Below are 17,146 nucleotides of genomic sequence, written 5' to 3' on the forward strand. Positions count from 1 at the left end.
TTTTAGGCACAGAGCTAAGGCAATTTTTCCCTGGATCTCAAGTATCCTGATAACGCAGGGTTCAACGGGATTGCATGCATCTGCATAATCAATACATGAGCAACAGCTGCCTACTTTCAGCAAGCAGACTACAACACTTTTATCACTCGAACCCTCCTGAAACAGCTGGGACAGGCAACACTCCACAACAGGCCTGAATCCAAGGTACAATTCAGAAGAGTTCATACACATCATGTCAGACTGTTTAAGTAGGTTATTCCACTGAACGTATATTAAACACAAGTAAAACCCAAAAGTACAATGAAGGTATCAAAGTCAAGCATTCAGCAGCTGAAAATAACATAATTGAGCTTAGCCACACAATCTCAATTTGGCAGCATTGTATGCTACAGATTTTAGTGATATAACCAATTATTCTTCATTTCCATAAGACTGCAGCCTCACTGAGTGCACTGGACACGCATCTTCTGACAACAAAACCTGGTTATGCAGTAAATACAACTTGTCCTTCAGTCTTCCACAAGGAAAAAAGCCATCTGATTAAGACAGTAAATGCTGTCATGGAGGAGCAGGTGTTACTCAACTGTCAGAGCCCTGACCAATAGCAAGGAAATCACTTCAACAAAAAGCTTCCACTGAGGGGTAGGACTGTGTACCTCATTTGCTGTAAAGACCTTGCAGAAGCATCAGTTATTTAAGCAGCAGCTGAAGTCAGCTAAGAAACAGTTTTATATAATACCAAATATATTCAACTAAATGCTCCTGGAGATGGAGTATTAAGCATTTCAAAAAGGGCTCATGGAAGTACGGATGTGCTTATGACCTTTGCTTGTACAGCTCCAGGAAAACAAGGACAGTATGACCTTGGTGATTTGTGAAAATACATCAATTTTTGTTTGGATATCTGGATATTTTCTTTCAGAAATTAGGTTTTCTATCTTCAGAAAACAGCGTGCAGTAAATAAACCTCAGGCTACACAATGAATAAAGAAAATATTTAATAGCCAGTCATTAAGAATGAACATTGCTCACTCGATGCACTGAATCAGGCCAGTCTTGAGGAAAATAATATGCAATTGGAAAACTGCATATGGGCATATGAAATGAACAAACAACCTTCATTACATCATTTCTCAATGTTTTAATGCTGAACTTTGCAGCTTTAATAAAATTAAAAGCCTACAGAATAATGTTATTTTTTAAGCAAAATAGGGGAAAAAAATTCATTATGAAGCCCTTTGGTGCTCTCCTAAGTCATCTGAATGATACAATCCTTTCAAATAATCATTAATAAGCCATCAATACGAGGTATGATCCTATATAGAAGAGAGTAGATGGGGTACTTCAGGACATGGTTTAGTGGGCATGGTTGATGGTTGGACTTGATGATCTTGAAGGTCTTTTCCAACGTAAATGATTCTATCATTCTATATATACCTGGACAAACAGAAAGGGATACAACATTTTTCTAATGAGTTTCAACAGACATTTGCTGACAGCAAAGGAATGACAAGATTCATAAAATTCAAATCTATTCCAGGCTAGGAAAGGACACTAATGAAGGGGCTTTTCTGGATTCTACTTATGAAGTGTGTGTCTGTCTGATACACCAGTTCTCTTCCCCATTTCTGCTCTCTCTGACATGGTGAAAACCCACATTTGAGTACACCTGCCCTGTTACAGCATATATTCTTTAGGCTCTCCGGATTCTAGCCTCTGCACTCACCTACTTTTAGACTCCCCCAGGCCTTTTGATCTCTCCAAAGCATTGCAACATTGGCAAACAACAGCTTTTCAGCTGCATATATGAAACACATTCAGAATTTTACCAAATTAAGAGGCTGTAAAAAAGCATTTTTGTCACTAACACAATTACTGAAAATTTAAAGTTATCAATTTAAGGAAATGCCAGACACTTTCGATGTTCTGTTTTTTCTTCCTTCCCCCTCATTTAAAAAAACAGAAGGTGACAGTTTGATCTCACTCAAATCAAGGGCACATTTCATCCTCAAAAGTGGCCAGATTTCTGTGGCTGAACCTGCAAACATATGACATTATGTCCACAGTAAATGGACAAAGGCAGACAAAATTTTAAAGCACTAAGAACACAATCAATCAACAAGTAACTCTTGATATATCCTAGCATCTGTAAAACAATACGTCAGCTACCTATGAAGGTGTACACATCTCAAGACCTACCCATTTTGGAAAATACTCTCATAAGAATGGGAGCTTTGAGCCTGACGAGCAGCAGCCAGTAGGAGGCTTTCTGTCCAGGCAAAAAGGTAGTACACAGCACACCTTTTTTGGAAGAGAATCAACACTTTTCTTAAGAGATAATGGGATACTTTCCTTATTCTTCACCATGTGGTTTAACTTCTATAACTTTTTTCTGAAGTGTGACTGATCTTGGTATATGTGATTACTTCAACTAACTTTGAGCATTTGATTGGGACAAAATCTTATTAAATATTGATTTGGGTTTAAAGGAAAATTCAGTTTCATAAACAAAATTAAATACAGCTGCCACTTCAGGGGAATTACTAGAAGGAAAACACAGTTTAACACCAGAAATTGTTGACACATCCAATTGTAAATGCTTTCAAATACACTGAGGGTGCCTTGCTTTAAATAAATTCAGCTAGAGAAAGGTCTTACTTTTCCTCAAGCTACAGAATGACCTCTAATAAGTCAACGAGACCATCATAACAGAGTACATTCAGTAAATTTTTGTATTTGAGCATCTGAAATATTAACCAAAGCATTTCTGCATACACTTAGTTATCAAAAGTAGAATCAATTACCCAATCTCAACCATAACTGTGACAGGTAATTTGTCTGTCTCTTTTCAGTGACATACACTACAATGCCAATGCATACACTGAACACAGGCTCTAGAAGTGATGCTCAAAAAAAGCTTTATTAAATGAACAGATACACAGAGCCTTACTCCCTGAAAAAAACTAACACTGCTTATGCAGCAAACCTGATTGTATAAAGAAAATATTCAAGTATGTAATGAAATTCCAAGGATTAAGATGCTTGCTTATCCAATTTCAGATAACTTTGTATTAATTATTTAATTTTGGGGTAGAAGTTCCTATTCAAGGCCATATAACTTCAAGAACATTTCCATCTTAGAGACAAACAACTGAAAAATCCAAGTGTTCTAGGGCTGTGTTTTAGAAAATTCTTATAGATGTACTTTTTGCTTACCTACGTTCTGCATCATTTGACACAAAAACCCCTGTTCACATGGGGCTGGGAGCTGAACATAAAACTAGTGTCACTCATTTCACAGATCACAAGAGAAAGACTGCCCGAAGTCATGTATTCTATCACACACACAAGCTGTCCACCTACTTAGAGGTCTCTGGAGGGGGGAAATCACTTGAAAAAACACTTAGCCTTATAGCATACAGAGCTATATTTTGCTGTACAATTTTAGTACAATATATACAGTAGACTGTTTCAAAGCCTCTTTTCTGAAACTAAAATAATGTGACACTTTACATAACTGAACATTTGCAGTGACAGTAAATAACCTTCCACTGGGTTTACTGAAGGACATACTAAAAATTACTTTCCTTCTGACTGACAGTTGGCATTCCATACTTTTAGAAGACTGGTGTTACCTGCAGAAATACACTAACTTTAAAGAAATAATGTACTGTCATTCAAAACTCATAATGCTTCAGTTGCAAAAATAGAAGACTATTAATAGAATTCAGAATAAGTGAAATCTATTAAATACTAAAATACAGATTTTTACAAAGTGATTTACAGATTATTTTAAGAATCTAAGAATCAACGAGGTACATGCTTTTTTCCACTCAAAAAAACTGTTCTAAAATGTAATTAGCTAGATTTAGTGATAAAGTCTTCGTATATAGGCATTCTAGAGGCTTACACTGCTCTTCCTCTCAGCAGTTATTCAGAGCTCCTGTTTCAAAACCTTAACTAGCTGAGGAGGAAGAGAGAGAGAGGGAGTGCACTAAAACTACTGTGCAAAATCCTGAAAAACTCAAAAGCAAACTTTTGGATTTGGATAGACTGTGTAAACTCAGTATCTCAGAAATATTTCTTCTATGTCAAACTAACAGCTCTGCAAGACCTTCCATCTTCCACCTTACCCACAGTTAAAAACCAAGAAAAGTAACAACCACAAATGCCAAAACAAAACAGCCCAAATCCTCAAATTTACTGTATAGTGCTCTGGGATTTTATGTCAGTGGGGGAGACTTAGATTTACTGCTGGCCTTCAAAGAACCGGACCCTTCTTGGAAATGAGCTGTTGATGAGCTCCTCTTTCTGCAGCCATAGCTCAAATAGGGATGTTTGGAAGAGGGCAGCTATTACCTGTGGCAGATGGTGACAAGCCACACAGCAACTACCTCTCCACCACACATGAAACAGTTAATTTTGTAAATTAATGTTGTTATAATTAGTTATGAATTAGCAGTTAGATGGGTGTTCATATTTAACAACTTAAACCAAAAGCACAATTCCTCTATCAAGCATTGTTTCTTATCCTTTAGCAACATTCACAAAGCATCTACACTCCTTACAACTTCAAAATTTATCCCTTCCTTCTGACCACAAAGGCAAGGAACTTGACCAAACAGCAAAAAAAAAAAAATCCCCATAACAAGAAGATGGAAACAAAAGCATTTGGTTATCAACTTGGTAAAATCCAGCTTAAATAAATCTCTGAATAAAATACAAGAGACTACACTGAATTAAAAAATGCCCATGAAGACCAGTATCAAACGCAAGATCCCCTCAATTTCAAACTGACACCTGTAACTCCCCTACCTATTAGTGAAGTTTCACCAGCACCAAAGAAATTAATGCTACAGACAGTCCAACTGGAATAAATGAGCTTCAGGTATGTCCTGATTTTATTCATCACAGCAACAGAAGTACAATGATAGCTTACACAACTTTCTGTCAGTTAACACTGTTAAAAGAGAATTATTACTGTTGTTAGCTGTCACAGCAAAGGACAAAACAAGGAGTCTTACCAAGAGACCTCTCATGTAGACTCATGGCAAGCTTTGTTCATAGTTGTTAAAAAGTGAAAGCAGTAGTCAAACGCTGTCTGAAGCGATCAGAGGAGGTAGACTCACCATCTGTCTGCAGCCTGAAACAGCTACGAGTTGTTCTGTCAAATCAAAAGAAAAAACACACTGCAAAGTTGATCATTAAATCCAAAGAGCTGGGCTGTGTTTGTAAGTGGAAGCAAATCATCCAACCTGCTAGCTACAGATAGCTACAAAAATGAAATCTCGCTTTTCTCAGATGACTGGTAGCATTGGTAGCCTTTCTATGTAACTGTTCTGGGGCTGGCTGGGATAGAGTTAATTTTCTTCATAGCAGCTCCATGACACTGTGTTTTAGATTTGTGATCAAAACAATACTCCTAAAACGAATATTTTAATTATTGCTGAGCAGTGTCTGCACAGCATCAAGGCCTTCTCTGTTTCTCACACTGCAGTCCCTCTGTGAATAGACTGGGGGATGCGCAAGAGGTTGGGAGGGGGCAAAACCAGGCAGATAACCCAAACTAACCGAAGTGGTATTCCATGCCCTATACTGCCATGCTCAGCAATAAAAAGGGAAAAGAGGGAAGTTTCAGTTAGGTTTGCCATCTATTGCTCAGGAACTGGCTGGGCATCAGTCTGCCCGTGGGAGATGGTGCGTGACTGCCTTCACATCACTTGTTTTCTTTCTCTCTTCTTCAAACAGTTTTTATCTCAACCCCAAGTTTTCTTGCTTTTACTCTTCCATTCCTCTTCCCCCATCCTACTGGGGGTGAGCAAGGAGTAAGCGAGGGGCTGTGTGGTGCTTAGCTGCCTACTGGGCTTAACTCACAAGAATAAAGTATCAGCCCTTCACACAAAATCCAAGCCAGCAAACCATAGTATGTGACCGTATTACCCGCAGATGCTAACAAAGAAATACAGAACATACACCACCATGCCAATGTGTTGAAATGTTAGCTAGCTAGCAATGGTTATGACCTGCTATAAACACTTCTGGTCAAGTAAGAATGATGATGATGATAATTTCTTGGTGTGTCATTATCAGTCTCATTCATAAAGAGCACTATACTTCTTGCCTCTTTCAACTCCAAGAGTCAACAGCATCTCAGATGGTAGAGACGCCATAAAATCTTCCAAAGTGAAGAATAACAAGCTTCTCCTCTACCTGTTCTCACCATTTGTCACACATTGTTGCTCACATCACCAGTGCAATATTTGGTTAAATGGAAGCGTTTTTCAAAGGTTTCATTTTTACCTAGCATCACTTCAGTGAGGCAGTTCAAAAGCACATGGCCTAACAAGAGAGGAGATCTAACTGCTGTGCAGCACCAGCAACTTCTCAGTTGGCTTTCTGTCCAAAAAAAGTGCTGTCCAACAGCACACTCAATCAGCACGAATAAGTATTCAATTCGTAGTTCTTACAGATAGGCATAGTAGTAGCCCCAGGTTTAACTAGATGGCTTTTTTTATTACAGGACCTGGTTGTCAGTTATGAAGTTCCTTTGCGTATGTGATGTTAAGACACATATGTTAAGACTAAAGTCTTGTTGTACTCAGAGCTGACTTGGATTTGCAGCTTTTTTCTCCCAGAATATGGTTACACAACAATCCTTGTTCACAAGAAAACACTACACTGAGAAAACAGCTGATGCCCATAGAACTTTTCTTTGTGAGAATTTCATATTTTGCAAGAATGTTAAGTCTGTTTCAAGAATATGCCTTCTGCATGACAGCAAATTATTTATCACAGTAGCATTGAAAGATCATAATCAGAATGTAAAACTTAACCACACCTCATGCAAATATCTAAGTTTCCTGTACTAAAGAGATTATTTTACTTAGTTTTTTTTTAAAAAAGCTTTCAAAAGATTTCAGAAAGCGTCAGACAGGATAAAATAAACATCTTCTGTCACCTCTTTTTAACTCAGAAATACTACCTTGTCATTAACAGTCCCATCTTCTAAAGTAGCTGGTATTAAGGTTAGCTATGACGATTTTCAAGTAAGGATCCACTTTTCTCTAATGCTACTGCTTATACTAGAGGACATTTCCTGTAAACATCCACAAAACCACCTCACTGTTACTCTTCAAGTACTCCTCTGGAGTTATGCTTTGCTATTGTATCAACAAAGCTAAAATACAGGTATATTCAGCACCCACAGAACACACACCCCACGTTGATTCATTCTGTTTCCCTGTGTTAAGTTTCAGCTATTTAAATCTGTAAGTTGTCTGCTGTACTTACATCACAAGTATATGTAAATATTCTTACTCTATAGTTGTGCTATGCCTTCAACATAGAGCAGAGGGCTTCTAGTCGGTAAGATATAAAACTGGAAGAGCATTGACAAGGAAAGGTCCAGAAGTTTTAACCTTGAAGAAATTTAAAAGCAAGAAATACTTCTATTTAAGTAAATGCTAAACCTTTGCAGCCTCACACCAGTTATTTGATTCCAGAATATCTTAATCATAAAGTTCCCCCTCACAACTGTGATGTCTGTCAAACAGGAAGAGGCAAAAGAGGAATTCCTAGAACAGATGAGACATTTTGAGTACCAGACATTTTCAGGTTAAAGATTACAGCCACTAACTGGACTTCCACACCTTCACACCAAGCCACACAGGTGGCTGAACAAAACCACTTTGAAACTGAGGGTTCTCACAGCAAGTGTCGGGTTCAGATGCATCTCTTCAATACCAAACACACCCAGAACGTAGCTGCCACCATGGATGCAGCACTATCTTAGAAGGAATCCTTTAAAGATGACATGTACCAATACCACACTAGACTGATGCTCCTTTCCCCTCAATCAAGTAAGAACCAGTAACAGACTCCCTAAATATGCTTCCTACTAACTAGAATGAATCAAGCAATAAATGGAACGGCACCTCATACTTAATTTTTTTTATGAGTAAAAGACAGTTATAAACAGAGCACGTGGCCCCAGTAGGCACTGTTCTGCCACACACACCAGGGCATGCTCGTTATTGACTGGTGACCCACAGAGTCAGTCATTAGGAAGATCACCTTCTAAATTAGAGGCTGTGTCTACATTTACTGAAGCCAGTAGGGAAAAACACCCACACGCCTCCATATTAATCTATTCTAGAGTAATTTCATGTAAATTATGCTTACTTTGTGTACTCATATAACTATCGGAATGTATGTTAAGCTACCTCAATGATTCCTCACTTCTGTATTTGTAAGCCAAATGTCATGAAACCAGCAGAGCTAAGAGCCATGGGGAAACCAAATATATTCACCATAACTCGTAAGAAATCCTCACCACAACAAAGCAGTCACTATTGCAGAGATGCATTTAGATTGCTCTATCATTTCATGTGTGGTTGTCTTCACTCACCTGAACTGCTGCAAAAGTTTAACAACCTCCTTACACACAAGCTCTGTCACACAAACCTCTATTTTAGATTGGCTAGCTCTATTCAACCACTCTTATGGTGAAGCATTTTTTCTTCATATGGTCTGAAGGCACAGGAGACAAGCCAATGCATGGCCATGCTAGATGTATTCAGAGCTTCTCCACAGGCCTAAACTTCTATTGTCATTTCAGAAAAAGGCTTCTGAAAAGTACATGAGTATTTTACTTACATAGCTAGAGTAATCTGCAGTGGAAACCATACACACAATGCAATACAATCATTTAGTTACTGCTTATGGAATTGCTAGAAAAAGTATTTTGTACTCTCTTAAGAAAGAGGAAAACATGAGATATTCCTCTTTTCTCCTTCCCTTGTCTAACACCTCCACAAACCAGGTTACGCATTCTCCTAACCAACTGACTGAGAAACATAATGTCAAATGGCAGAATTGACAACTAGTTGAAAAAGTAAGAACTGTTTGGTGTGAACCTCCCGTTTACTTGGGATTCGGTGGAGAATAATGACTACAGGAGAAAGAAGATGACACTGACACTTTGGAATGCATTTTTTTAGGGGGGACCAAGAAGTCCACAGGATAAAAATAAGCTATCACTGAGGTTTTAAAAAAGTCTGTTCTGTACATAGCCATTTTAAAATAGAAAGAAATAACCTGTGTGTCTTACACAGGGATGCAAGGAAAGAGATCCCATTTTATCCACTGGCTGCCACCCTTATCTCCTTATCTATCCAATCAATTTTCAATTAGCATGTGTTCTTGTAAGGCTATTTTTTTGGAATAAGGCTCTTTGCTGATGAACCTGGACCTGCCATAGCAAGAAAGGAAAGACCACTAAAACTGTCTGAATTGATTTATGAAAGGAAATCTGCACTTTGGCTCCAGCAACTCTTGCTGCTCCCTCAGTTCAATTTGAGAACAGCATCAGAAAACAAGCCTAAAATATGTTACAGAAAAAGGTGTGGTTATGTTAAAGAGAAAGCATAAGAAATGCTTATTTGAAAAGAGACCCCTTCTGATTTATCTACATAGGAGGAGGTATCATTCACTGCAGTTTAAAGAAAATTATTAAGTTATAGAAACAACAGATGCTTAAGGAATTAATTACATTCCTTGCCTCAAAAATTAGGAAAACAAAGTAAAACAAGGTTGAAGGAAAGTTCTTAAAAAAAGTTCAAAGAATCTTCAGTTTCCATTTTATATTACACACAAAGACAATTAGGGTTAATTTACAGGAAAAAAAATCAATTAGCAAACAATACTCTGGTGCAGTGGCAGAGTAAATTATGGCTTGTTAAAAAACTCGAAAATTATTCATCATTATAGAACTAATGCTATGGTCTCACTCTAGTATTATGTGTTTTAGTCACTAAAACTGTCAAAGAAAAAATTCAGAAAAGGGAAACTGAAACTATAAAAATATTGTTTTGGTATGCTACAGTAAGAAAGCAAAAGTGGTAGGACTGAAACTTTTAGAATATTTACGCGAGTAATGAGATGAAATGCCACAGACAAGAGAGATTCAGAAGCTTAAGACCATAAATCACTTTTAAAAACACAGCATCTCTGAAAATTTAAAAGCGCAAGATTGCTAGATGAATGTTAAGGAGACCAAAACATTTTTTCCCCAATAATGAGTCAAAGAAGGAGGGGAGGGGTGGGAGGAGCAAGAACCTAAAGATAAATAGTAAAGATTTCACACCATTTTTACTTTTATTATTGTAATTTTAGGAACTGCCTAAAAATTAATGAGAGGAATCAAAATATAGCCTTCCCTCCCCCAGTTAAATCATAACAATAACTCTAGTTACTAATAAAGGCAAACTCAGTAATGCCTTCAGGGAACAGACCCACTATCAGCCAAAGTCAAGCCAAAACTTCCATCCTGACGAGTACATTTAGGGACAGTTGGATGGAATTTTAACTCTCCACAAAGCTTCCAGGATTAAACACTGGCTAGCAACTGCATAAAATACTGCTCTACTTTTAAGTTCCAGTTCCCAATACCAGCCTCACATGAGCAGTCATCTCTTCCTGAATACAGATCTGAAATGCATACAGAAGTAGAAGCAATACAAATCTTCAGCTTTAATGTTCTCCTACCAATGGAAAAATAAATATCATTCTCAGTATCCTGCTTCACAAAATTTGATGACGCAACCAAAGATTAGGTAAAAATCAAAAAAATCCTGTTGTAGGTTTCTCAATTAATTTGCACACCTTCCAGTATGCATCTCTAATTTGCAAAGACACTACAATGCTTTTATACTGTACAGCGGTTTACTTTCAGATTTGATACAGTGGAAAAAAAGTGGTGACATGTTAACCGTGCTGTAAAGGAGGTGGCAAGGAGCATTTTAATTTCATCTGAAAATCTGTCAGGACAGTTCTGTCACCATAAACCTCGCTCCCTTCCTTTTTCATAGTACCACATACAATGCAATGTGAAAACCTTTCAGTTGAAGAGGATTAATACTGACATTTGAATTTTTCCAATGTATAAGTAATATCAGCTTTAATAACAGCCATACACGTCATCCTTTATGTTGTATGACATCTAGAACAGATTTACAGAACCCTTGTTCTCCCAACAGTTCGACATACCAGTGGAGGCAAAAAAGTACGAATGAAAAATACTTACAGGAGCAAAGACAGTCATTAGAACAAGAAAGAGCAGGAGAGAAAGCATTTCATATACCATGACTACTGTTTAGATTAATAGGAAGAGACCAGATAACTGGAACAGAAAATGGCTGCTTCAGCGACCTTTAGTGTGCACAATGCCATCCCTGAAAATGAATCTTAAAAATGGATATGCTCAAAATACTCATCAAGGAAAGAGGGAGCAGGCAACTGACAGCCAGTTGAGAGGGAAGCAAAGTCTATGGTAAGACTTACAAGTCTGGGCTTTTTAGATCAGTTTGACCTCAATTTCCATCTCCTTATCATTCTATTCCTTTAATTAGATTAATGTGTCTTTCATGGCACACCATAGGTGTTACAGACTGGCTTCTTTAAACACATTTGAAATGTTAATTAGAAATGCTAACAGCTATGCATAGTAATGAAAAAGTGTAGTACCATGAGATTGATGAAATTCATCTGGAAGAAGTATTTAATATAGCAACAAAATCCTGAGCAACTGTCAAATAGCTCTCTTCTGTCAACACTCACTTAACAAAGGCTTTAGATAATCTTTACTAGAGAAAGACTATTCTTAGCTGTTTAAAAATGACAGTAGAACAGCCTGATCCCCCTCTAATGGGAGAAAAGTATTCCAGCATCTCAATAGCTTTAAAGTTTAGTTTGATGATAAAAGCAACATAGTTATTTTTAGCACTCTACAGGCATAAAAATACAGCTCTAAACTGTGACCTACAGCTATGCACAGCCAAGCATCACATCATACGACAGCCTTAACTTTAGCTAGAAGCACATCTGTAGTTGCTTCAGACTATCATTATTCATCTCACTACCAACAATACCTTTGGATGGATTTAGCAACAAGCACTTGAAATTGTTACCATCTTTTTTTAAATTGCTGCCATCGGCAGAACTCAATTCAAAGGTAGGAGATCTTAATGGACTTTGTAGAAAGTATTTGAAAGACCATGTTAGGTTAAATGGATTACTAATTCTCTCTGGTACAGAGGATGAAAAAAGAACCTTAAAAGCAGAAAAACTTAAAACTGTCATATTCAGTAGAGAAAGTCATTTTTCTAAGCACAGTTTGAGTAAATGAAAAAAAAAAAAAAAGAAAAGAAAAACCCTTGTTTTCTTCCAGCAGTAGTAACAGCCTGGAAACAGGATATGCTAGAATAAGAGACCTTCAAGCAAACTCACCGGAAACAACACTGTTCACAGACAACTGCAAAGGTAATTTATATTATTTTATTCCAATTAGCTTGCTTGTGTCTGCATGATCTGTAACAAACTGCAATTTAAAAGCCTACTGCACCAGATTTCTATTTCCATATTATGTAAACAAGAATTTATTTAAAATAAAAATTGATACAGTATAAGTTTTAAAAACAGATCACAGAGTTCCAGCACTTAACTTTATTTAATCCCTTTCAAATGTACAGGTAACTTCAAATTTTCGAGGTTTGGGGTTTTGTTTTGTTGGGGTTTTTTTTGTTGTTGTTGTTGTTTTGAGGGAGTTTCTTGTTTGGTTGGTTTTGGAGTTTTTGTGAGACTTTTTTAGTTTTTTTTTTTGTTTTGTTTGGTTTGTGGGGTTTTTTTAAACCATATATACTACCAGGATAAAAAGTGAAATATTTCCAAGATGATAGATAGGCACTTTTAAATGCTGTAAACTTCACACAGTTATATTACTCAGAAAACAGATGGAAAATATTATAACATGTAAGGCTTGTCAGATTTAATCATGGCTTGGCGATTATTGTTATCACTACCTATATTGTATTGCAAAATATTTTAGGATCATTAATAAAGTTTTCTTTAAACATTCAGCTGCTAGGAAGGACATCTACAGGTATAAATAACTATCGGTCAGACAGAAATAAGCAAAATCTACTCCCCCCCCCCTCACCCCTTACAGCTTAAAAATGCCACTTTTTGGCTGGATGAAATGGTCAAAAAATGATTCCTACAAACCCACAAGATATCCTGGATCAGAGGTAGTTACAAAAACCCTACTGAGGGAATTGAAATGGCACCTGAAAGAGCGTGAAAGATTAGTGCAAGAGATTGAAAATGAACAGAAAGTCCAGAAGACTGGCATGGATTACAACTGGCTGAAGAACTACCAAAACCCTCAAGCAACAATTCCAGCTACTGAGCAACGGCAGCTTGAAGTTCTGTGTTCACAAATCCAGCCTTGCCAAACAGGAACTGTTCTCAGCAGGTAATTGTTTCATATTTCTCTAACTTTGAATACTCTATCATAAGTAACATGTTTCTTCTACCTAATGCAAGCTTATATTTGGCTCTGATTTTCCTTCCAAAATAACAATGACCAGCAACTAGAACACATTTTTACACGTGTTTTAGAAATTACACATTTACTTTAATATGTTGTACTTGAAGGAAGTTTTTAATCAGGATTTTCCTGGTCTAATCCAAAACAAGTGACCTCTCAATACATTCAGTTTTTCCTCTGTTATTTATCCCCAATATTTATAAAGTAGTAATCCAATAACCAAAAATCAAATTAAAGCACTAATGCAATGTACTGTTATGCATAAACCCAGCTTCACTGTCCAAAATACGTGAAAGCTTCTAAAACTAGCAAGTTACTGTAAAAAAAAAAAATCCCATTTTTTAAAAACAAACACACACCACCCCCTATTTTACAAAGAAAAATTCTCCTACGCCTGTATTTTTAATACATTTTCTAGGGACATGTAGAAACGTCAGAACAAGCCTATGTGCCTTTTAAAGCCCAGAACATACCTAAGGGCAAAGTCAGTTTAAATCAAGTTACCCAGATGGGCCAATTTAAAAAAAAAAAAAAAAAGGCATACCAAATAACAATAGCTTTCAATCCTCATAATAGCTGGACCACATCCAGTGCATTGTTAAATAATATTTGGGGGGAGGTGTGTGTGGGGAAATGTGGCAGCAAGGAATAAATGACACCAGAAGGCAGTCATTTCCTCCTCCTTCCCCTCCCCTCAAAAGGCAAGAGAAAAAACAGAAGAGTTTTCAGCGCTGATGATTAGATTTCAATTTTTGTTTGTTTCTAGATTTCGCGAAGTTTTGGCAGAAAATGATGTTTTACCCTGGGAAATAGTCTACATATTCAAGCAAGTTTTAAAAGATTTTCTTACTACCATTGAGAGAGAAAACCAACAAGATCAACTGGTAGATGCATGGAATACAAATTGCTCTGAACATTTCAGCCTGCGTGGAGACAGTTCTAACAAACTGGACAAAGATGAAATCCCCACAGTCTCAAGTTATGTCGACAAAAACACGCAAAGCATGTTTCCCACCTTCTCTCATAGAATCTGGAATCTACCCTATTACTACCCGTCAAGTTAAGTTGGTTTGTTTCTTTCAAAAAGCTATGTAGCTGTTTGCATTCCTTTCTTGTGATTGCCATCCACAAACATAGGAATAAGAAATGTGACAGGCTCCCCCCTTTTTTCCAAGTTCAGAAATTAAAATCCTTGATCATAGCTAGTATGTAGTAAACAAATTCTAAATAAGAACTCTCCTTTTATCTTTATAGTTCCTTAAAGATGTCGTGTTTGAAGGCACCTTTTAACCAAAACATAAGATGTTTCTGAAAAAACTGTTAAGCATTTTTTTTTTTAGCCATATACAGCTAGACATATTTAAACAAGAAAGACTGCTTTCCATATTTTGAAATAGAAACAATCCACAAAGTGTTAGGCAAAACTTCTGTACTTGTTACATACGTTTTAGGCTCTATGGGAACTTTATACCGTGTAAGAGAAATGGTTTAATATAATATCAGTTATACCAAATAAACTCGTAAATACTTTTTGGAGCTGAATAGTTATTTCTCAACTTCCAGAATAAGTTCTAAAATGAAAACAATGTCAGAAATTGTAAATGCTGCATGTACTGTTTCTATATTTTTTCCAAACTTTGCTCTGCACCTGCTGAAGTACTGTGAAGGCAGACAACTAAATGAAACATCAGATATTTAACAGCATTTAACAACTAGCTCTCTAATCTTCAAGAAATTAATGAATTATTTTATTTCAAATAGTTGTACTTTGTCATTTGACTTACTGGAAGCTATCCTGAAACCCAGACTCTGCATTAAACTTAAACGTTTTGATCAAACCAGACAGTACTTATTCTAGAATAGCAATAGCATCAACAGATCATTCATTTCCAAAGCAAGAGGTGATCGTTTTAAATTTAACCGAATTTCATGTTTTTCAGTTGCCATCATCTGTCACTGTGGGTTCATAATAAAGTTTTACAAGACCGATTGGATATGTAGTGGTTATGGTCATAGCAGACAATTAGAGCAGAAAATCAATGAAAACATATGCCAGAACTCAGTTTGCTACATTTCCAATTGGGCTCCAACCACTGCATGTAACAAATTTTTACATATCTTATGTAACCTCTTCATCTCCAGATTTCCTTTTAATCTGTCTGCCACATCATAAAAAATGGGCAAGACTCACATGGCCCAATTCACAAAATGGACTATTTTGCAAACACAGAGGAAAACTGCTTCCTCTGATATTTTGTTCAAACATACTGAAGACGACATTCAGATTTCCTCAAGTTGGTAACATACAACTGAAAGATATTTCCTTATGCTCCACAGTTGTGTCCCCCACCCAACAAAGAAGTTACTAATAATGCAATATAAATTGGGTGAAACAAATGGCACAATATTTTCATAAAAGATAAAAATACTATTTTTAAGAAAACTTTGGAAACTTATAATCTAAAGTACATTTCATGTAGAAGAGTGGAACATAATATACACAGAAGGTGAAAATCAGAACTCTTGCATACATCTAACTGACAAAACACTGGAGGACTAGAGTAAATCAGTTCCTACAGGTTTAGAGTAATAAAAAATTGCAGCTCAGTACCAAAAGTAACTGGTCCCTCTACTTCCCTTTAATTAAGCACACAAAACTTCACAAGCCTGTGGAAACGCATTGTATCTGCACTCAGAGCTGGTATAAACTCTTTGCCCTCCTTTTGCACAGTTGTCAGTTTGCGGATAAATAACAGAAGTGTTGCTCTCGACTTACTCTGCCCTACTGATGCAGAATAAAGAGTATCAGATTCTTTTCATGCAGGTCTAAACAATCCAGACGTGGATCCCTGCATGAGGGCAGGAATCGTTTGAAAGAAAGGTTTTTCATCAGTTATAAAGCTCCCCAACGAGTTAATCTTCAAGTACCTTTTCCATAGGAAAGAGAGTAACGGGTACTGAGCACATAAAAGGCATTAGCAGAATTAATCTTACATTGAGAATTAACATGCACAATGCTGGTTTCAGAAAATAATTTGTATTTGGTCAAATGTGCAAGATTCCTGCAATAGCAATTCACATAAATTTGTTTCTTAAAATGGTACCCTCACAGCTTTCTATTGAAGAATGGGTGAAAAAAGCAGTAAAAATTTAGCTTCCAAATTTTAGTTTATGGAAAATGGCAGGCCAGTAAACATACAAGGTCCACTTACCTTTATGATCATCAAAAACAAATGGGGAAAAAAACCAAACAACAAAACCAAACCACAACCCCACAAGATGACCACAGGTACAACTTACCCGTTCCTCATAAATTTCACTTTAATATAAGCAAATGCAGTCTTCTAAGTCCAGAAACAAGGACAATCAACTACAACATATGGTAAAAGGCAGTCACTGAATAATAGTTAAAAAATATATCTAGGCATTGTAGCCAATTCAATGTTAAATCCCAATGCAATACGAAGCAAATGCACAAAAAGGCTTACCTACTTTTATACGCATGTTTTATTGATGAAACTGATGCTAGGTTACTGCATCCAGTTCTAGTGTCCACACTTGGGGGGAGAGGGAGAAACCAAACTGGGAACTGGAGCAGGTACAGAAAAAAATTATCCAAAGGCTGAGAAAATGCCATCTACCAAGACCTCACTTCGTCTATTTTTCAAATACAGAAATGAGAGGTAACTTTATGGAATATGAGCACTTTCATCTGATGAAAAGTATTACATACTCTCCAGTTAAAAAGCATAGAAAAAGCAA

The 17,146-nt window shown here is 36.7% G+C and overlaps 2 protein-coding genes across 4 annotated transcripts in view; one reads left to right on the top strand and one right to left on the bottom strand.

Moving 5' to 3' along the window:
• TDRD9 (tudor domain containing 9) overlaps nt 1–17,146 on the bottom strand; it is an 87,149-nt gene that overhangs the window by 66,165 nt on the left and 3,838 nt on the right. The window lies entirely within an intron of this gene.
• Nucleotides 11,026–15,389, top strand: RD3L (RD3 like). Its single transcript, XM_069783356.1, is given in 6 exon segments — nt 11,026–11,329; nt 12,227–12,318; nt 12,916–12,941; nt 12,943–12,981; nt 12,984–13,309; nt 14,151–15,389. Coding segments are annotated over 6 exon segments (888 nt in total). The 5' UTR covers nt 11,026–11,222; the 3' UTR covers nt 14,449–15,389.

Source organism: Haliaeetus albicilla, chromosome 5, assembly GCF_947461875.1.
Source record: "Haliaeetus albicilla chromosome 5, bHalAlb1.1, whole genome shotgun sequence".
NCBI classification, from domain to species: Eukaryota; Metazoa; Chordata; class Aves; order Accipitriformes; family Accipitridae; genus Haliaeetus; species Haliaeetus albicilla.